Source organism: Chlamydotis macqueenii, chromosome 7 (genome assembly GCF_036417535.1).
Source record: "Chlamydotis macqueenii isolate bChlMac1 chromosome 7, bChlMac1.mat, whole genome shotgun sequence".
Lineage (NCBI taxonomy): Eukaryota > Metazoa > Chordata > Aves > Otidiformes > Otididae > Chlamydotis > Chlamydotis macqueenii.
In genome coordinates, this window is record NC_141562.1 from 31,473,804 (window position 1) to 31,495,594 (window position 21,791).

At 39.0% G+C, this 21,791-nt stretch overlaps 1 protein-coding gene across 1 annotated transcript in view; it reads left to right on the plus strand.

Moving 5' to 3' along the window:
- Nucleotides 1-2,160: 2,160 nt before the first annotated feature.
- Nucleotides 2,161-21,791, plus strand: part of ATRNL1 (attractin like 1) — a 490,222-nt gene continuing 470,591 nt past the window's right edge. Inside the window, exon 1 of the mRNA XM_086752524.1 lies at nt 2,161-2,745. Within this exon, the coding sequence (XP_086608650.1) occupies nt 2,444-2,745 (302 nt within the window). The 5' untranslated portion in view covers nt 2,161-2,443. The remainder of the gene's footprint in view (nt 2,746-21,791) is intronic.

Here is a 21,791-nt window from a genome sequence, read left to right on the forward strand (position 1 = left end):
TTTAACAGAGGACAGTTGTTCAGCAGTCTTAATCACATGTAATATTGTACAATTAGCAGACTGTTTGACAAAGGCTTCAGCCTCAGCTTTTTTTTTTCTATAAAATACAAAGCAGCAACACAATTTCCATTTCCTCTCTTTGCATGAACTCAACAATTCACTACTAAGCACATACAAAGAGACGTCTAATAGCTAAGAAATGTGTCTGATCCAGAACAACGGCATGATCTATCTCAGCTCTGTTAGGAGGACAATGTACAAACTCCTGCACTGAGAGCAGCTTGTGGGCCTCCTGGCATTCCCTGGAATGAAACTGGATAAATCACTTTTCGTCTTTCTTTTCCCCACACACTTTCAGGTATTCCCTCCATCAAGACTGTAAATTCCTTAAGACACAGACTGTTTCTCTGCTGTTTATATTGTGCTTAGCTCTGACATACTGATCTTGGTTGGGCTCTTAGGTCACACAAACAGATACTGCTGGATTTTATTGCGCTTCTTACTGTAGTACAGATGTACCTTGATTTTTTGGAAATTCAGGTGAGGGTTTAATGGTGTGCCTGGGAAAACAGGCTAAACCAAAACCCAGACAATTCCACCACACTTCAAGGGTAAGAACTGCAGAATCTGAAGAAGGGTCGATTTCAAACTCTAACACGGATTACTTCGGACCTATCTGTTCTGAGACGGTACCAGGAGATTAAATGAAACACCTTTTCTTTCTCATCTTGGAATAGAGACATCATGTCATAAATTCTCAATTTCAGTGTTAGGAGAAAGTTTCAGAGGGTTGGATTGCTGCTATTTTCTTCATTGCTTAAGAGCAATGCACTTTTTTTTTTTCCCTTGTAGAAAAATTGTAAAATGAACAGGTGATAGCAAATTGGGAAAAGACAGGCTGTGTATGGCACACTTTGCAGAAAAAAAAAAAAAAAAGCAGATTTTGGGCAACTTTATTATAACGATTACTTTTGTACAGCTCTGTTTACAAAGCTAGGCACTTTTGTTATCGCTCATCAGGCTGTAAGCGGTAGGCAACGTCTTGATTTTAACCATAAAACAGGAAGATGGAGTAAATCTCAGGAAGGCAGGGATTTCAAAAGAAGCCCTAACATCTCTTCTAGTATTAACCACCGCGAGTTCAAAGAAAATCGCCTCTGAACTTTGCAGGACCTGAGGCAAACACCGGAGGGGCCCGGCCTGGCTCCTGTGGAGCCGGGATCAAGGCAGCGGGCGGGAGACATCAGCTCCTCGGGCCACCGGCTGCTCTCCCCGCTCACCGGGGCCCGGGCGGCAGCGACGAGAAGCGCCGAGCCCGGGGGCTCTCCCCGGCCCCTCCCGCCGGCCGGGCCGCCCCCCCTCCTACCCTCCCGCGGGGCCTGCGGGGTGCAGGCCGGCTCTGAGCGGCAGGGGGGCTGCGGGCGCGCTGCCCTTTCATCTCCCCTCGCCCCGTTTTTTTTTTGGTTTTTTTTTTTTTTTTAAGCGTGGGCGGGAGCAGTAAGCGTTAAGCTGTTGAAGCGCAGGGGAAGGAAAGGCATGTGGGGCTGCCAGTGTGCGGTGACTCCTGCCGCACCGTCCCCGCTCCGGACGGAGGGCACGGTGCTCTCCCGCCTTCTCCGCGCCGCCGGCCGGCCCCCCCCCTCCTCCCTCCGCCGCGGAGGGACGGATCCAAACGGGCCGAGGGGCGGGGGGCGTTAGAGCCAGCAGGCGGCTCTGAGAGAAGATGACAATTAGCCTTTAAAAATGGCTGCTTGGAAGCTGTCAGCTGGGACGCGGAGGGGCTGTTAGCTCCCCTCTCCCGCCCTCCTCCCTTCCCTGCAGGGCTAACAACGCAGAGGGGACACGAGCTCCTCAGCCCTTTCCTCCCCGCCGAGTCCCCCCCCCCCACCCCCGCCGGTGCGGGATGCCGTAGCGGCTGCGGGGCCCGGCCGCCCTCACTTCCCTTCTGACTGGCGAGAGGACGGCGGCGGCGGCCGCCTCCCCGCGCTCCTCCTCGCTGCCGCCTGCCTGCGCGCCGCGGGCAGAGGGACTACAAAGGAGAAGGGGGAGTCGGGGGGCTACATGATCGAGGGCGGCGTGTGTGCGCGCACGGCGGTGGGGGGCATAGCTGGCGAGGAGGAAACGCAAGGTCAAGAGGCAGCTCTCCTCCTCCTCCTCCTCCCCCCCCATGGAAGAAGACGGGAGCGATGAGCCCTGAGGAGGACGACGAAGAGAAGGGGCGGATGGCTGAGGGCTGCCGGGCTTCCCCTCGGGAGTGACGGGGCGCGGAGGGCTGAAGGGGCCGGAGGAGGCAGCGCCGGGGTCGGGAGAGAGGGAGGAGAGGAAGACGAGAAGAAAAAGCGGGGGGTTTGAATCTCCCCGACCGGATTATTTCCCCTCGGGGAAAGCTGCCCCTTCCCGGGGTGCGCGGGCGGCGCTGCCATCGCCGGCCGCGCCGCGGCCCATGGCCCCCGCGGCCAAGATGGACCCGAGCAGCGCCGGGAGGAGGGCGGGAGCTGCCCCCGCGCCCCTGGGCCTCCGGAGACCTTTCCCCTCCGCCTGCTGCTGCTGCTTCTCCTCGCTCCTGGATGTGAACAGCTGGCTGCTCTTCTACGGCTTCTTGTACCTGGCCCTCTACGCCCAGGTGTCCCAGTCCAAGTCCTGCGACAAAATCTCCTGCTTCTCGGGTCACTGTGTCAACTCCACCTGTGTCTGCGACCAGGGCTGGGTGGGAGACCAGTGCCAACACTGCCAGGGCAGGTTCAAGTAAGTCTCTGCTTATTACAATTCTCTCTTTCTCCTTCCTGCACCACTTTTCTGTCATTTTCACTTGCCTGCTTTTTTTTTTTTTTTTTTTTTTTTTTTTTTTTTTTTCTTGTGTCTACTATGATTTTGTTCATGTGTGGTGGAAGTATGTGACAGAAGTTAAGGATGAAATAGGCTTCTCCACCTCGCGGTCCCTCCCTCTAAGAACACACAGGACGCAGTCCTATGACAGAAAATTGTACCTGCCGACTTACTGCTGAAAATAGGCTGCTCCGCTTGATGGGAACTGAGAGAGAAGGAGAAATCAGCCTAACGCTGTCGCTGCTGTCCCTTCTGGAAGTGTCATGGAAATGACATGTGCGCTTCATGGGACTGCCCAGGGAGCAAAAATTACCGGTGGATTTGAATGACACTTCCCTTCTGGAGAGTGAAAGTGTTTTGCTCATTTCAGTCTTCCTCCCTCTCTTTCAAGGGTTGTAGCTAAGTGCCCATTACTCAGGCATGTTCAGGGAAACGTAAATATAACTCAGTGAAATATACATAGCTCTTGACAAGATCTGCAGGAGAGGAGAGAGTGGTAAATGTAAAGCAACTACATATTTTTGCAAAGGAGTGAGTGGTCAGTGAAGCTAGAACTAGCTTTTTTTAAAAAAAAAAAAGTGGATGTGAGACAGAGTCGTTGATCAGTGAGAAGGAAGCGTACCCTGACACTTGCTTTTTTATATGTAGTGGAAAAGAAGACGTAATTTATAGGACTGTCACTTTCCCCCCTGCCCCTTTTGGTATCAGTGTAAAGACTGGCTGTGAAGAATACTGTTTGCTGTTATTTTGCTGTATAACCTTGGACAGGACATCTCATTTCATTCCCTTGTAAAACACCTCTTAAAAGCAGGAACTCTATTTATGAAGTATACTGACATAGATAGCTGGAAAGTGTTCTAATATCTAGCTAATAACAATACAGTGCTGAGGTTATGTCTTGGAGAATTCAAATTCTGTCATTGGAAAAGTACTTTTAAGAGGTTCAAAATATCAATAATTGTCTATTTTAAATTGTGTTTAAGTTCAGTTTTCTCTTTGGAGTACTAACATTAAGCTACACAATTTACATCTCTTTTAAACATTTAATCCAAGGTCACTCGTTCTTAAAAGTAAATCCAGTTACTTGTTAGCTTGGGAAGTTAAGGAGTATCTGGAGTCAGACATGTTGGCTGAAGTAATGTACATGCTGCAGAGAAAGAAATAATTCACCGATAATATTTGGTGGATTATTCCATAAGTATGATTATAACTGAGTTATAAAAGTAATAAAAGGCAAATATAATACATCTTTTCTGCATATGAATTTGGTAAGAAGATTTTCAAAGTTGGTAATTTCTTGCCTGTTTGTATTGAGGATTTGGGGTTTGTCCTGCTCTGTGCTGTGGAACAATGGGCTAATTGCGTAGGGATTGAGAGTGAGGAGAGGAGGCCCAGGTGAATCTTCTTTGTGTGTGAGGATCTGCAGGAGAGAGGCTTGCAGAGCTATTATTTCCTTGCTTTAAAGAGATTACTGGTGTCCTTTGTCTTGATGCTACTCACAACAGACCCTAGTAGTGCAAGGGCTGAAGTAAATTTTCATTTCCTAAATTTAAAAGCTTCTTGTGAATTAGTATATTCTCTGAATGGTTTACTATTACTCTGGAGCCTTTACCCAGTCCTTACAGGTATTTCCTTGTTCGTCTGTTAAAATATTTATGTTTCTTTACATTGGTTGTATTTGATGAGCGTGGAGGCACCATGGTTACATTTTCACTTCTGGTAGAAAGTTGATAATTCATCCCCACCTAGAGGAAGTTCTGCCTGAATGTCGAAAGGGCACCTCTCCTAACACAGTGGTTAACTGGTGTGCCGTTGGGAGTTTTGGTAAAATCAGAATAGATTTCTCATTAACTCCTCCATATTCTTTCACACTTAGCTTTAGAAATGACAGTGATGCTTGCATGGTCATTTTTATCATGGAAGTAAGCTGCTCCTATTATATTGGAGACCTGTTTTTTACTGAGGACACTTTCATAGTGATAGCTTTGATAGCTTATCTTTAATCTTTATTCTTGGAAGCAAAATATACACTGCAACGGTAATAAGTGTTCTAAGATTAAAAGCTTTTTCAAGTCCTGTGAGCTGGGGATGGCGTGAAATAGGCTAACGTTTCTTACAATGCAAGCAGCAACTCCGAGTGGTTGTATTTTGAATTCTGAAAATTCAGATGGGTGTTGAATGAGTGATGAGTCAAGTCTATGTATTTCCAACTGAATAGTTGGGGGGAAAAAAAAAAAAAAATCTTACTTTGCTTTATGACTGGGTGATTGAAGACCTTTCTGACTTCCGTGGCAATTGATGGTTTGACTTCTTATCACAGAAAATTTGCATATTGTTTCTATTTATCTGTGAAGCGTGAGTATCTGCTTTATACACAAGTAGCCATGACTGGACTTTTGCAGCAGCGGCACTTTGTTTTGATAAGTGATGTTGGATGTGTATCACTCTTGCAGCAGTTGCTTCTGTCAGTAAGAATCATTACAAAGAGTGTTTCAGAACGGCATAAAGATTTAAAAGTGTGTTTGGCTAGTGTAGCTGCATGAGCAATTAATTTATGGGTTGTAGATAACGATCTATACAAATATTAATTGAACCTTGTGTGTTATTCTAAACATTTACATTGTTTCAAAGTTTCAGCAGTTTGAAGTGCTTGGGTGCCTCTCTGTTGTGTGAGATTAAACATGAACTTTTAATGACCTAAATTGGACATGTGTCATACCTGTTTTCTGTCACTAGATTATTTGAGGAAACAGATTGGCTTAAAACACTTGAAAATAAGAGTATTTATTTTTCTTCATATAAGTGAAGTATGGTTATTTTTGCTCTTCTGGGAATGAGTGACTTGCAGTAGCGAGCATCAGAAACATTATCGTAAGAGAAATAGTCAACCTGGGGTAACTTGGGACCATTAATTCTTTGGTGAGAGACGTGTAGTGTTTTTGGCTTTGTTTTATTTCTTTTCTAGACTGAGGAATAACAATGTAGCAGAGAGACATCAAAAATAATTGATCAGTCTTAGTAAGCAGGTGTCAAAATTAATTGACAATACTATGGTAACCTTGCCTTTTCCCTGCAGGAGAACTACCGAGTAAGTAAACTACTTTGCAAATTTTGCTCTGGACTGGATGGAAGAAAGAAGGGTGAATGAGAGGGGAAAATGGGCCAAAAGATTCTCTAGCATAATTTTATTACTCTTATTTATAGACACTTGTATTTACTCCTTGTATTGTGAAGCATGTAGTGACTCGTTACATAAATGGAAGTGGTGTTGTTCTTACTGCGTTTCGTTTACGTCCATGCCAGTCACTTTTCAGAATGATCTAGGCCTCATCTCTGCTTGGCAGTAAATTATTTTTCTCTCTGTTCAGGATGGATATCTGAATGCAATTCTAACTTCCTTCTCTTATAAACCTTTTTTTCCTTCACTTCTGCTATGACAGAATGCAAAACCTCTTTTTTTTTTTTTTTTTTTTTTTAAACCAAAAATGGGAATTTGGTTATTAAAAGAGTTGAGGAAAGAATTCTGTCTGCCTGTCCATGGGAGACAGGTTGAAAGGTAAGAAAGCCAAAGGATGAGCACGTTCTGTTTTTGTAGCAGGGAGCTTGAAACAGCACAGTTCCCAAGATGTAAACAAAACCACAAGCATAAAAGCATAGTGTCCAGTTTTATTCTGATTGATTTATTAAGGAAATGACAATTTTAATGCTACATCTGCCACTCTTTCTTCTGCTGTCCTATACCTTTGACTTTATTGGTCAGTTACAGTTTTCATGATGATATGAGTTAGGGCAGAAGGGAGAGGGAAAGGCTGCCCAAATCACTTCTGCTGTGAGACTCCAGGGAATTCAGGCAGACAAACATTATGAATGGCCCAACTGCAGGAAAAGCTGCAGTCACAGCTTCTGTGCATTTCGATGTCAAAGTCAATCAATCTTGAGATGCAGCTCTACAGGAAAACAGGTTTCATTAGTTTTGCTACTCACAGAATTACTTCTTGGAAGAAAAAAAAGTTTCCTTCAGATTCGAGCAAACAGTTACCCCTCTCTCTAGCTCTGGTTTGTACACTGGCATGTGGAAGAGCACTAGAGGAAAAATTGTGCATGAAACTGCTCTTCCTTTTAAGTTTTTGAGTACCTGAATGACTGGAAATACCCAGTCTTCTAAGATGCTGTCTTTAAAAAAGTAGATTGTGCCTTCAGTGGTTATCATTGTTTATTTGATAACTTGAGAGTCCCAACTGGCATGTGTAATGAAGCAGAGTGTATAGGATAAGTGAGCACCTTTGAGTACCTATGTTCCAGTTAATCTGCTTTGCCTAGTTCTACATATCTAGTTGTTACGGAGAGAGTAAGAGCAAATCAATCTGTTTGATCATGAAACCTTGTCTCCAGATGTTCTTATTGCACTTCTGAATAACCTCTTGCATGTTCTCCTTAATTTCTAGAGCTGCTATAAAAGATTCTGCGTTCTCCTAGGATAAAACAGTTCCCAAGTACAAGAACCTTAACAACTGAAATGTTAAAAGGGTATCAAATTTTGTTAGTCCAGGCAAAATCCTTATTTTTGTCTAAACCTCTGAATTCTGCTGTCTGAAGAACGACTCACGCAAGGAAAGTGTCCCTAAATTGCAGATTGTAAATGAACAGTAATGTTGTATAAGATATTATCTTTACAAAAACTTAGTTTTAGCTGCAGCCAGTTGAAGTTCATGCTTCTGTGGAAAGGGGCGATTTTATCCTTCATGCTTTACTTGATTACATCTTTCCGCTTCTTATGTAAGCATTCATATTCCTGCTGAGAGTTGAAAAATATCAACAGGAACATACCTCCTCCCCGCCTCTGAAGCCAGCTCAGTTTCATGGTGTTACTTCACTTGTGTAAGTCTCATGCTGACCTAGAGGAGGTAGCAGGAATGAGCAGGTGTAGATGGGAAAAGAAAGTTGTCCCCTTCAGAAGTAGTACAGACTTAGTTTGCCTTAACTCTAATGTGCAACAACATCACCATTAAACTGGTGCAACTTCTGTTATACAGGGTTAAATCCTGAGTCGGGCTGTCAGTTGCAAAACTGCCTTTGTCATTAGCGTGGCCTGTATTTGATTCAAGACAATTTGTATAACTATTCTTATTCACCTCAGTGGAATTTTGTGTGAGATTTTACACCTGAAAACTGCCTTTTGTAAGTCAACGTGTGAATGTGAATATATTTAAACTAGTGGAAACACCAGTGATTATGATTTTATGCTTGTAAAATGTAGTCTTTGTTTAAATTGTTTTTAGTGGTGATGCTCTGAAAAATGTTGTTTTTTTTTTTCCAGTATGACTTATTCTCTCTGTCTGTATTAAAATTTTAAAATACAATGATAGTTCATATGATAAAGAAACTTTGAATTTGTAAGGAATAAATTTTTAAATTCAAATATTGTTTTGAAATGTGAAGCGTAAGCCGTACAACCATACTAAACTTCTCCTACAAGCTAAACAATCTGCACCGAAAAGTGTTTTTTGAAGGGAAAGCCATCTTTTTGAAAAATTGATTTTTATTAGAGTATGTTTTTGTTGTTGTTTAATACTTTCTATATAGAATCATTTAGGCTGGAAAAGACCCTTAAGATCCGGGTCCAACTGTTAGCCTAACACTACAAAGTCCACAACTAAACCATTTCAATGTTTTTTTTTTTTTTTTTTTTTAATGGGCTTTTATAGACAACACCAGAAGTGAACTCTCTACCTGTTCTTACAGCTTGCCATATGCAGGCTGTAGGGTAGCTCTGAATTAATTCCTGTTTGAGTTGAACACATGCTTTAGAAAATCATCTGTACATGTCTGAAAACGCTTCCACTGACTTAAAAGCCCATTACAGACTTTCAAAATTCTTCCATTGGTTAGTTATCCTCACTGTTTTCTGTAACCAGCAAAACCAAATGCATAATCCCCCCAATCCAGAAAATCTACCCTACCTCTTTTTTTTTTTTTTTTTTTTTTTTTGTCTACCTGAGTTGCTCTGTTTTCTCATGTTTTGAGTCAGGCCTTCACTGCAGAGCCTTCAGGATGTCAGCTCTATGTTCCCTGTGTAGGTGACAATATGGTCACCTTTTTCTCACTGAGAAGGGAGAAGGAGCGTTCCTTGGGTCGTTTCAACATCAAATAAATTTTTCCATCCTTGATTGCTCTCTTGGTTTTTAGCCTTCCCTATTTTATCAGCATTCTTGAGCGATGAATGCCAGAGCTAGATGCTTGTCTTTTGGTAATGGTTGTGGTGGTGAGAGTAGAAGCAGAGCAACCTCTCCCCTGCTGCTTGGTGTCCTGCTGCGTGCAGCTGCAGAGAATGCTTCTAAGCTTAGTACTGTGCTGGCAGCTCAGTCCCTTATTTTCTGCCTCACAAGACTTCTCAGAGTTGCAGCATCCTCCGTACCAAGTGATGGATGCGTGGCCCTGCTTTTCTCAAACTAGTCTGTGAACTGAACACAGCCTCCCCTATTCAGAGGGGTATTTTATTGTGGGGCTACAGACATGTATGTGTTTGGGATGGAGCTATGCTCTCTTAGAAACACCCTTCTTCCCTCCCCCGCCTCGAGCAGCAGATAATTAACAATGTACAGACTCCCTTCCTGCATGTGAGTCTGAGACCTTCTATAGAATTGAATCCAAATGCAAGTTAGGCGAAGGGCTCGTGGATTCTGGAGTCCAGTTTGTTTGCAGACTAAGCAATTCATTACTGAAGCGAGCAGGTATGGGAACATACGGCTGATGACCCCCTCAGGCCTTCAGACAGCACCAGAGGCTGGTTGACATTGCCATGGGTGTGTAAAAAGCTCAGTTGTATTGAGTGTATGCTTAAGCCTATCCGTAAATGATACATAAATGTCTGTACCAGCTATAGCATTTAATATTGATTATGTTTTTAATTTGGCAAATAAATAGTCTCACACTGTGTATCTCTTCCTTCCTTTAACCAAAAAGAAGGCAGGATGATGATATTTTGGAAGGCATTACCGTAGTTCATGACATCTTTTTAAAACGAGTACAAGCAGTTTTTGAGAGCTCAGTCTATCCTACTGCAGTAGGAATTAATTTAATTGTCTCAAAATGTAGACAGAAAAGGTAGGAGGTCATATGAGATGCTACAGGAATATCCTTGGGATATTCTTACAAGTACTAGCTGAAGTGCTGATGAAAAAGCTTACACTACTACATTGACAATAAAAAAAAACACATTAGAAAACTCATGCAGTATTGAAGAATAATTATCACTCAGTATCCATGGAATTTATTATTAGCTGTATAGGCTAGTCTTGGCAAAGATGTTACAAGGTTGATGTAAGGAGGAATAAATGGTGATGATACCTGAAAACAGGGGCACTCCAGTGAACTGCAGCTGTTAACAGTAAAAAAAGGTCAACAGTAAACTATAAGCAAAGTTGTTTTCATATGAGATGGGTGAGCGGTGGGGAATTTTGAACTAGCATTGTAGGTTACCATACATACTACTAAAAGCCTAATGAGTAGATGTAGGAGTTGTATTGATTTCAGAGTGGAGTAAGACCTTATTGAGAAATGATGGAACTGAGCTCAACACTGTCTATTACTTAAGTGTTCATTCACAGGTATGTTTGGCTTTGAGGTGTCCTGCAGACAGAAGAACCTAAAACTTTTAGATCTCTGAGAAGTAATTTAGCCACCAGCTCTATAGAATATTCTAGGGTAAACATCTTAAACTTTCTGTTAATGCAAGAGCATTTCGCAAAAGCTGAACTCACTGTAAAATCTCTGCCAAAATTTAGAGCTTACATCATTCATGTGGAAGAAATGGATTCCAGGATCTGTTTGAATCAATATTTTATATTTCTTAGCTAAGGATGGAAATGTGCTACTACCATCATATGATGGCAAAGTATCTAGTGTATTCATGCTAATGATGTTTAGAAGCAAGCTAGCTGTGGAATATTTTCTAAGTTTTAAGCAGCAAATGTCTGAGAACCATGATTTGGGTAGGGAATTTACAAGGCAGGATATTCTAGGATTACCTGTCAACGGAACAAGTGCTGAGGTACTTAAAGATTGCATGCAGACACATAAAGTGGCACTCAGCGTCTACATTTTCTTATGGATTTCTTCCATAATTTATGTGCTTCAGTGTCTCATCTGTAAAAAGGAAATAACACTTCCTGTAAGGTTAAAGACTTGAGGTGACCCACTACTGTAGTGGTGAGGGACAGCTAATAAGAGAGAGAGAGAGAGTTTAGAATTGTAGAGCATGCATTTCTTCCTAGAATGTGATAAGTGCTATGGCATGAAGTACTGATGTCCAAACTGTGCCATATATCTCAAACAAATGAGTAAAATTGCTTCCTTGTTAGGTCAGGTGGACCTAAAACTTGTGAGCAGTCTGTATTATTGCAGAATACTTCAAGAATAATTTGTTCTCTTCAAGAGAATCCTTGGGAAAAAATTGTACATTGGCTGTCACTCATAAGATTTTATTTCAGAAGGTAAAACCCCCAAAGACCTAACTCCCAACCTTGAATTAAATCTTATAAACAAAATATTATGATATGCTGTAGTATTTAACAGATATTTTGAGGAGTTACTGCTCTACTTGTATGAACACAATGTTCTATGTTAGTTAATACAATTTTGTATCAGTATTGAAGAACCATGCATTCCTAATTTGTAGGATGATTGCATTATGTTATTACACATTTGTGAGTCTGGATTCACAGTCTTTAGGTGTAGACTTTTATTACAGACATGCACTTTTATTTTATGCATAGATGTATGTTTGTTCCTATGTTTCTGCATTTTCTGCTTGTTACCTTGAAGGCTAATAATTTGCCTTCAATGAAAAAGTGGATTGTGTTGGGTATGTCATCTAACTATCTGGATGCAGGAGCTGGGACTGAAGAACAGTCGGAAGTATCACGAAAGAACTTTTGCTGTGTACGTTATCAGTTGCAGCCATAAAGTGTGAGCAGCAATGATTTTGGTCAAAAGCCTGGTAGGAGAGCTGGGGTTAGTAATGTCTGTAAATATTCTGAGCTTTACAGAAACTTCCTATTCAAGGTGTAAGTAAACTGTGAGACACTGTGGAACAAGACAACAAATCGGCCTCATTGGTTGCCACCCCCGATCCAAGGACAGAGATAAATTAACCAGAAAAATATTTTGCTAGTCATGCTGCAGTTTAAAATACTTCCCTTTTTGTAATGGATAGTAGTGGTGAATAAAACATGGTAAGCTTAATTTTCTTGATAATGGATCTCAATTTTCAAACTCAAGAAAACTTTGATACCCTGACTTGTATAAAGGAATACTTGATAGTTCCAGCTTTATGAGTAAAACTGAAATGCTGATTAATCCAACTGTAGGATAACTTGCACCTTTAATTGTTCTTCTTTTGAATCTCTAGAGTAAGAGAGTGTGTATGTAAAAGCATGTATTTCTCACAAAGAAAATCCAGAACAATAAACCAAACCAAACACAAAACAGCTCACATTCGTGTTTGTGTGTGCAAACCCAGTTGATGAATGTACTTTGGTGGATACTTGATCATTAAATGTGTATGTGGTATAGCCAAGGTGTTACGGGGAAGAGGGAAAAGAACTGTGTGTTTCGTAGGAGGTATCGTAGAGCTGCTGTAACTTCTGTAATTCTCTAATATCAGCAGATCTGTTTGTCTCCTCCCTAAGTTGACTGAGGCTTTTCTAAAGAGTAACAGTTAACAGGAGCTGCAAGGTGTTCCTGAAAAATGGCAAATACTGGGTGAACAGACAGCTGCTTTTGAAAACATACGAACTTGCACGTGTTTGCACAGCTGTAATATTTTTTTCAGATGTTTTCTAAAACCTAATGCTGATAAGTATTAAATCCAGTATATTGTATTTACAACTTAAGGGTTTTTTTTTTTTTTCCTAGATATTTTTATTAGTGTGGCACTCTGTAGGAATAATCTGTGAGCATCTATTTTAAAATCAAAATGACCCGATTTTTCTAAAGGTTTTAATTTCCAGGTTGCTTATAGTGTTTTAGTTTTCACTGGGGAAAAACCCCCTTACCTATAATAAAGGAAGTACTTACCTCTACATGTGTATTGTATCTTGTGTCTGGATATCTTATTTAAGCACTAACTAGCTGGTCATCACAATGGCCTGGAGAAATAGATGCTTATTTTTTGAGCTATTTTACACGTAGGAAACCTGAGGTTGTGTGGTTGTTGAAGGTAACATAACAAATAAGTGACTGAATTTAAATTGAAACTTGAGAGCTTATACAATTTTCTATGATTCTGTCTCAGTCCTCATTTTAGGAAGGCTGAATTGTTTTCAAATTGTAGATTCTTTTTCTGCAAATACACAATATAGACTGAAGTGATTTGTTTTCTCAGAGACCTTTACTGTGTAACCTAATCGGATACAGGAGAGGATATGAAGTTTATTATTCAGATATGGATACATAGCTGAGGAATTTAGTGATGATATTTCAGACTGTTCCAAACGCATATGGTATGTCGTTCAATGAGTATATGGAGGGCTTCTGTTAATGCAGGTGTAAGTGCCAATGTAGGTTAGAGGTTGATGAATACTTAGATAATTGATCTTGACAGGTGTCCTCTGTTGAAATGAGCCACGACTGAGTTTGTAGGTAGTTGTCTTGTTTTTAAAGGGGGTCAAGGGGAACAAGCAAACCATGGCTTAATATTTTGAGTTCATAAAAGCTGTTCATTAACGGGAACGCTGCTGGATTATTTTATTTTCAATTTTTATATACATCCTTGAAGTGTACTTACTGCTTTTGGGTTTGTATGCCTTCAGAAATCTGTTCTCTTACATAAAACTCTGAGGTGACAGGCAGCTGAATGTAAGCAGAATATTCTTTTAAAGTGTTCTGGTTTTGTTAGTGAGGGGGGGGCTAACACTAACAAAACCAGAACAAAAGTTAGATGTAGGTTTTCTAATTTAGACTAACTGCCTTTATAGGTAGCAGCTGGACAGGAAAGCAGAGCCAGCGTATGTTATCCTTGTCAGAAGCTTCTTTAGAAAAATAAGAACAGTTGCTATTATGAAATATCTGATTTTTACTGTGTGTGGATGCAGGAGAGAAATTAGAATTTTACCATGGAAGAGAATGGGCACTTGAAGAACAAAATAGCTGGGCTATGGTGTGATAGTTATTTTGGAGTAGTTGGGTTTTGAATTTAAGCTAAAGAGCATAGAAGGAAAAACATTAAGGATGAATGAGGTTGGGTTTTTTTTTTTTGGTTTTTTTTTTTTTTTGGTGTAGGGTTATATGCTGAAGGGTAGGAGAAAAAATATTTGAAGAAGTGTGAGGTTTTTTTTGTAAAAGTAGTATGAAATATGAGCATTTGCTTCTGTATCTGTTTAAAGCTGTTTCTGTTACTTCATCAAACTAATGCAACATAGTATTTTATTAATTCTTCTTCTATTTGCAATAAAATAGCAGTGCCTGCATTGCTCAGTAGCGGTATACGTATTTGTCAGGAATGTCTGAAGTTCCCCGTCAGGAATGTCTGAAGTTCCCCGTCTCATGGGAGACTTATTTCTCAACTAATCTTTTCTACTGTTGATACCAGATATAACTTGATACTTGTTCTAAGAATCAAGTAACAGTCCTCTGTACGTATCAAAAAATGTTATCAAAGTGCATTTAGTTGTCTAATTTAGTGATGCCAGGACCATATCTGAAGCAGAATTATGCTGTTTATGTGTCTGATGAACTGAATTTGCAGGATTGTATGAATGGAAAGGCCTTTTATATCAGATAACTTGACAAATGCTTCTGTCTGACAAGTATCAGCAGTTAAAGCATTAAACTGGAGTTTTTTAAATTACATGTAGAGGGCTGTTTCTGACTGAAATGTGTGGAAACTGAACATCTTCCAAAGATTCCAAGTTTTTCTGCATTGCAGCTGGAGGTGGGAGATGGACAGAGGTCGAAAAGAAGTGAAGTTTATGAAGACCAACGTATTTTATCAGCTTCCCTTTTTCATATATAAATCTATATGTTGGATAGTGCAGGTCCTGCTGCCTGTATTCTGGAGCTGCCATTTTTAGCAGAAGGCGTCTCGGCTCCAAGGGGTCTCATACTGTTTGGAAGAATCCCGTGATGGTGTTGCTCTGTTCAGTTCAAAGACGAAGGAAGGTCTCTGCCAGAATCCTGTGAGCACTCTAATGCCACTTCAGTCAGCCTCCCAGAGTCAGACTTTTTCCTGTCTATGCCTCAGAAGAAACTGTAGTTTCTTGTTTTATTCTGGACAAAAAGCCTCAAGTGGGGCCTTTCGTATGCTAGTTGTATATTCGTTTCCATATACAACTGTGTTATTCCTTAAGCATTATATAGACCAGGCTGCGATGGCTAACGCTCAGTCGTGACTCTGCATTAGTTGTGTCGTCTCTGTTGTTATTCTTAGAAGAATAACTTTTAGTTGATGTAACGTTCAGGTAGTTTACATGTAGAGCTTCACTTGCTTATCTAACAAACATTCCTGCAGATAACTGCTAACTGCGAAGCTTTCTTGTTTTCAAGTAGTTTTTCAAATAGCTTTTCCTGTTTGTTTGGCTGGGTACACAAACAAATGTATCCAAACTACTATGAACTGTTAGTAGTCAGAGTGTATCATAACCAAATTTTTCTAGGTAAAGCCTGAGAGATTGGGATGATCGGGGTGAATTAAAGCTCACTGTTTGGTGCTGGAGTCTGGTTTTGTTTCTTCCTGAGATATCAAATCTTAGGGAAAAGCAATTTGAAAGCAGATAAATGCCCAACAATCAATAAATGTAAGATCGTAGTGAAAGTTTGAGGGGGAAAAATTGTAAAAGAATAAATAAAAAAAAAACCTCCTTTGCAAAATGATAATCAAATTGATTTTTTTGAAAGCTCTGAAATGGGTACTTAGGGATTATCCCTATTTAAAAACTGCAATGTGATAGTGAGTTTGAGAATTTCATTTCTATGAAAAGCACTTTACAGATTTTCTCCTTCACAATAAATTATATGCTTTCTTTTCCCATATCTTTTATTACTGTATAAATCTGCAGAAAAGTTATGAATTTGTTTAATATTGCTGTGTGCGAGGAGACTGTGTATTATGTCAGAAACAGATTTAATTGTGCAATGTAATGGAGGAAGGAAGGTGAACTGAAGAAGGGGAAGAAACATAAATACCAGTAGAAATTAACAGATAAAAGGAGAGAAAGTTTAGTTATTAAGCTATATAAGCAATGCAGTGCAGTACTTATGAAATGCAGAACCAAACAGTTATTTTTGTCATTTACAATTCTTATTTAAGTTAAAGGAAAAACAATTTACATGTAAAGGAAAAAAAAAAAGCCTAAATGACAGAAGAGTTTGGAGCACCCCTCATAGCATAGCTAAAACGTTACAGATGTTTTGCCATTTCTTGTCTCAACTCCTGCAGTTTTGTTTTCTTTTGAGCTGGCTCCTCTCCAGTGTGTGTAAGTGCTGAAAGAAAACATTTTGCTTTGTTTATGACTTAAATTTCTATCAGCCACTGTGAATCTCTTATAAGGACTCCTGCTCACCTCATTTTTCTACTAAATGGGAGGAAAAGAAGCTATGCAGCCCCACTAGAGCTCTATTTTAATTTTAGTTTCTCATAATTTGGAGACTGACAGTAATCTTTAGATTGTTTCGAACCTCCTCATTCTGGAGCTACAACTCTGGATAAAAGTTTACAAGTAGGAACCACCACCTCACTAATGATGCTCTTTCACGACCACTGCACAGTTATTTCACCAAAATGATGCGTTTAAGTAATGACTGAACTATTATTGTAAGTTTAAAATAAAATTAATGACAAATTATTAATAGGAGAAAATAAGTAGGATCTGTAAAGTATGTTTTTAATTTGTAATTCTCTGGTTATCATCAAAGCACTGTTTCTTTCTTTTTAAAAATTTATTTTCTTCTCTAGATGTACGTTGCAATTGTCTGAAATTGCTAAAAAGTTATAACCCCAAACAATGTGGCAAACAGGTAACTCTGAGCCTTATGGAGGAGGGAGCAGAGCAGCAGAGAGTTTTAATTTACCGAAAAATAAAACTGTGACTAGCATTGAGAATGAAAATTAAATATTGGAGCTGTCAAGTTTGAATGAACGTAAATGTTGAAGTTTCTTTATTGTTTCTATTATGGTTCAGCTTTTCTAGGAGATTATTTGGCCTTGCATTAGTAGTAACAAATAAGAATTAATGTTGTATTTGTTGTGGGATAAATGAATATTATTTGGTCATTGTGCTATGCGAATTTATAGCTGTCATTTGTAGAGTATTGTAACTTTCTGTTATTTAAACATAAGCTTTTAAAGTTCCTAGGTGCTTTTGCCTCAGGTGGTGAATTTTTATTTTAACATTAAGCTTCCTGATAATGCCTAGTTTCTAAAGTATTGTAGTCTCTGGGTTTTTTGGGGATTTTAGTTGTGTGTTTTTGTTTTGTTTTTTTTTTTCTTTCCCCTTTTTAAGTCCTTTGATTTTTCTAATGACTTGCCTGCCTCCTCAACACTCTGGCAAGTTGAGATTAATTAAGAAGGCGGGCAAGTTGGGATTAATTAAAAAGGCTTGTCTGTAAAGCAGCAGGGATTTGTAGGAGTTTAAAGGTAAAGCCTTGTGTATGAAAGCAAAATATTTCTAAAACACATAGATCTGTATATATGTGTGAGTGTATGTATCTACTTGTGTATTTATGTATGTATGTACAAATATACTTGAAAATAGAGTTTTCTACAGACATGAAAGTCCAGTTCTTTGTCTTGAGGCAGCTAATGTGAGTGCTGCAAACCTTCCCTTCTCTGGGGTTAGTGCCTCTAATCATTGTGCTGCTGGATGAGAGTGGGAAGGAGGAGGAGGAAGAGTTTCATTTTCTCCTTTTGTGCTCATATTTTAAAAGACAATCACTACCACTGCATTTCTGTGAGCTGTGTTCCCACGTTGCCTGTCAAGATCTCAGCGGAGTTAGGTGAGTAGATTCATATGTCGGGGTAGACATGAGATTCAACTTCATACAACCAATTACGTCCTTTTGTCAGTGCCTAGAAGCATAGCTGTTCAAGAGTTCACGGGCTGCAACATTGGAAAAAAATAAGGTGGCTGGTAAGAACAGCTGTCTTCAGGGGTAGACAGCAAGGCTGTGCATTTTGAGTTGCAATTTGGGCTTGAATACTGCTTTTATCCTACTTCTGTCTACATGCCACTCTGTTTTACCTTTTTGGCCAGAGTTCTGGCTGGTATAACCAGCCAGAGTGATTGAAACTGCTGGCTGTTGACATCTCTGCAAAGGGCTAATATTTGGTTGTTCCCCCACCCTTGCAAGATTACAACACTAGTCCATGTAGGCTGTTTTAGGGGTGAAAGCATCAGTTGTTTGCAGGGACCCAAAAGCTGTGTGAAAACACAATATAATGCTTCTGGTTTTTAAAGTAATTGCAGTAAAATAAAGCCTATATGTGGCAAACACATAGTTCCCCATTATTATACTCAGGGACGTTTCATATGGAGGGAGTGTTATCTGTTTAAAAGAAGATAAATAAAATAACAAAAGACCACCACAAGACCCTGTAGACAGCTGTAGCAGAAAAATCTGAAACTCCAGCAGGTATTTTTTTAAAACATGCCTTAATGACTTTGTATATATGACTTAGATGAAAGAATCTTAAGTAAACTGTTTATCTTATGCCACAGTCCCAAACTCCATGGAATGAAATGGCAGTATTTTGTAACTAAATATTCTATAAATATGTTCAAAGGTTCTTGAATCTCACTTTTCTGACTGTCTGAATTTAAACTGTTACTCTAAATTTGTTCATGCAGTCTACTTGATACGTGCCTGTTCTTGTGTGCATACACTCACTTAGCCAAAAGAGCTGTTCTCTCTCTGTTTCCTTTTCCTGTTGTCCTCTTTGTATGTATAGAGTGTGTCATATTTTTGTCTTGGACTTCATTATGCTAGGATGAGCAAGTGTCTTCTTGCTAGGCTCTTATTTCTTCTGTTCACTCAAATAGCATTCTCTATTCATGTTCTAGTTTAATCTTTCCTATTCTGTTTCCTGGATATGGCTTTGCCGGTCTCCTGTGCTGTGATACCATTTCTGCCTGACTGCTTCTGGAAATCCCACATCTGGATCACTGCCTGATATCTGGGAATCCAACACTGTAGGGTCATTTCTCTTTTTCTTTTTTTTTTTTTTTTTTTTTCTGGCTGTATCCCCTTCGTGACATGTAGTCTTTCTGATGCTGTTTTAACTATCTTTTTTTTCTTCTCCAGTGGAATAGCTAAAATTATTCCCCTCGCTTCCAAATGCGTGATTTTACAGACTAAATTACTGGATTTAATCTCTTTTTGTGTTAGTCAGGCATCAACATCACCTAGCTCTTTGGGTAGGGTATATTGATCTCTAACATTATGAACAACTTAATGCCATCAATAAACTGCACTAGTATGCTGGTGCCATCATTAAGTGTCTTTTTAAGATCAGCTTTTGTCTGCCTCCGCTATCCAGTGTTAATTCCCAGATAGGCTGGGATTTTTTTCTTATGGGCAACCTGTTGATCCCCTTTCTGCCCAGCTTGTTACTTGCATTATGGTTCTCATATTAACTTGGTCTCTAGGTGTAAATAATTGTACAGCTTATTCTTGAATCTTTGTGTAATAGTAATTTTCTTTATAGTTGCTTTATCAAAGATGAAGCGTGCGATATTAATAAATTCATGATGCATTTTATTCTACTTTCCCCTCATATCCATATTTTTAGATTAAATTATGAATATAGAATAATGGGAAGCTAGGCTAATGGGTTATATTAATTCTGAGCAATTCCTTCCCATTTTGCATTAAATTTAGGTACAATATTTGCTAGAATATGACAAATGGTATAATTTAATATGTTTAATAAAGAGCCTTCTGCTTAACTTGCAAGTTAATGTCTTGGGTCTTTTGTTTCCAAGTTTTCTTGCGTAGAGATTCTTGTCTCTGTTCTGGTAGGACAATAAGTTCTTTGAAGTTTGTTACCAATAAAATTGTGGTATTATCCAATTCTATACACTTATTTCCATCGGCTTTTGCAAGATAATACTTTACATCGTCATCCCGAGTGAAAACTGTTGAACATTTATTTTGTTTTGTGTTATCTTTAATTTCTGTTGCTTCATGCTTCCTGTTGTTTTTGCCAAACTTCCCTTGGCTAAGAACATTATTTAAAAAAAATTTGGACAAGAATTGGTTCTAGGATTATTAGTGTTACACATTAAAGTTCAGATTTTGGTTTTATACTTGATTGCCTTGTCATGTGTACATTCTTTAATTAAAAAAGTGTAGTTAAAGAGGAGGTAATGCTGACAGAGTTACAGGTTATAATCACAGCATCTCAGTTCATCTTATAAGATGTAATAAGACATTAAGTAATTCAAGGCTTGTTTACAGTTCTTGATTTAGATACGAAGATTTTAGCCTCACTTGGAATTTGGGCAGTATTTTAATTCCAGCTTGAGTTTCCAACTCATAAAGCAATTTTCATGTTGACTGTAAGGTAAATAGCACAAGGTGCATCTCCATTGCGCCATAGATTTTAATTATTTAGAATGGAGAATTATTTATGCTGATTACTACTAGAAATACACACATTCTGTGTTGCTTCCCGATTTGCTTTCTATCAGTTATCTTAATTGCATAAATGACACTATATGAAATAGTTAATGAGATGCTGTGAGGTGAACAAACAGTTGCTGTCACTCGAAAAGCAAGTTCTAACTGGCAATAACAAAGAAATAATATCTGCTTATAAGAGGTTTATGACCCCATGGCATGTATTTTGCAAAGCAGTTTGTAAAGATGAATTGTTTCTGTGCTTGTCTAGTTATTAAAAGTAACAATTTAATCAATGTATTTGACTAATCTTCATCTGAGATTACAGCAGGAGTGCTAATGAGTATGTGCAGCTGCTTTGGCTTTTCTGTTATGTCCATGTGGATACTCAAATTGATACTAGTGCATCATGCATGTGTATAACTCTTCCATCTTCTCTGTTCTTTTTTTTTTTTTTTTTTTGCCTGCACTAGAAAAGTAGTTGCTGATGGAAAATTTAAATGGAAATATCTAAGAATTAAGGATCATACATATTGGCTTAAAAAGGGCTAATTAGTTACACTTGGTACTTAAAAAGTAATTATGCAATTTGCCCAATATGAAAAGCTGAGGTGCTGTTATGTGCTCCAGTAATGGCCCTGTTGTAAAGTACTTAGGCACCTGTTACATCTGATTTAGTATCTCTTCTTGAAATGTTGTCAAAATAAGTATTTGTATTGGAATTGTGTGGTGGAGGAGAGATTTATAATGAGTTATATAATTTTTACCAAATTCCTCCCTGAGCAACAATAATGTTTATACAGGAGAAGATATTAAAGTGTGTATGTATCCAACAGTACTGTTCACAAATACCTGATCTTCATGAGCATCACTCTCCTGAAAATGTATGAATAAAAAAAACCCAATCAACTTGCATAATCTATCCACGCCTCAATTTTAGACTGTGAACTGTACTGTTTTTCAAGATAAGTTCTTTTGTGTTTACTCACAAATAATTTAAAAAACCCCAACAAACCAATCTGCTCTGTAATCCAAAGAAAATGGAAGTTTTTGTCTCAGTGTACATCTGAAATACAAACTAAAAATACTACTTTTGTGCATTTCTATTGGTTTAGCTTTATTTCTTGTCAAAAGCAAAGAGATACAGCTTATTACTACAGAAGGAACCCTCCACCCACACTTGTAAGAAGAAAATAAATCAGCTTTGGAGAGTTTTTAAAACTTGCTGTTGATGTATTTTACATGCTCATTAACTGTGACACTAAGATCAGTGGATTAAAGGAATTTTAAAGGGAATGGAAACATCTAACTAGAAAAAATTGGCAGACGTAGCAGATAAACCTAGTATAAAC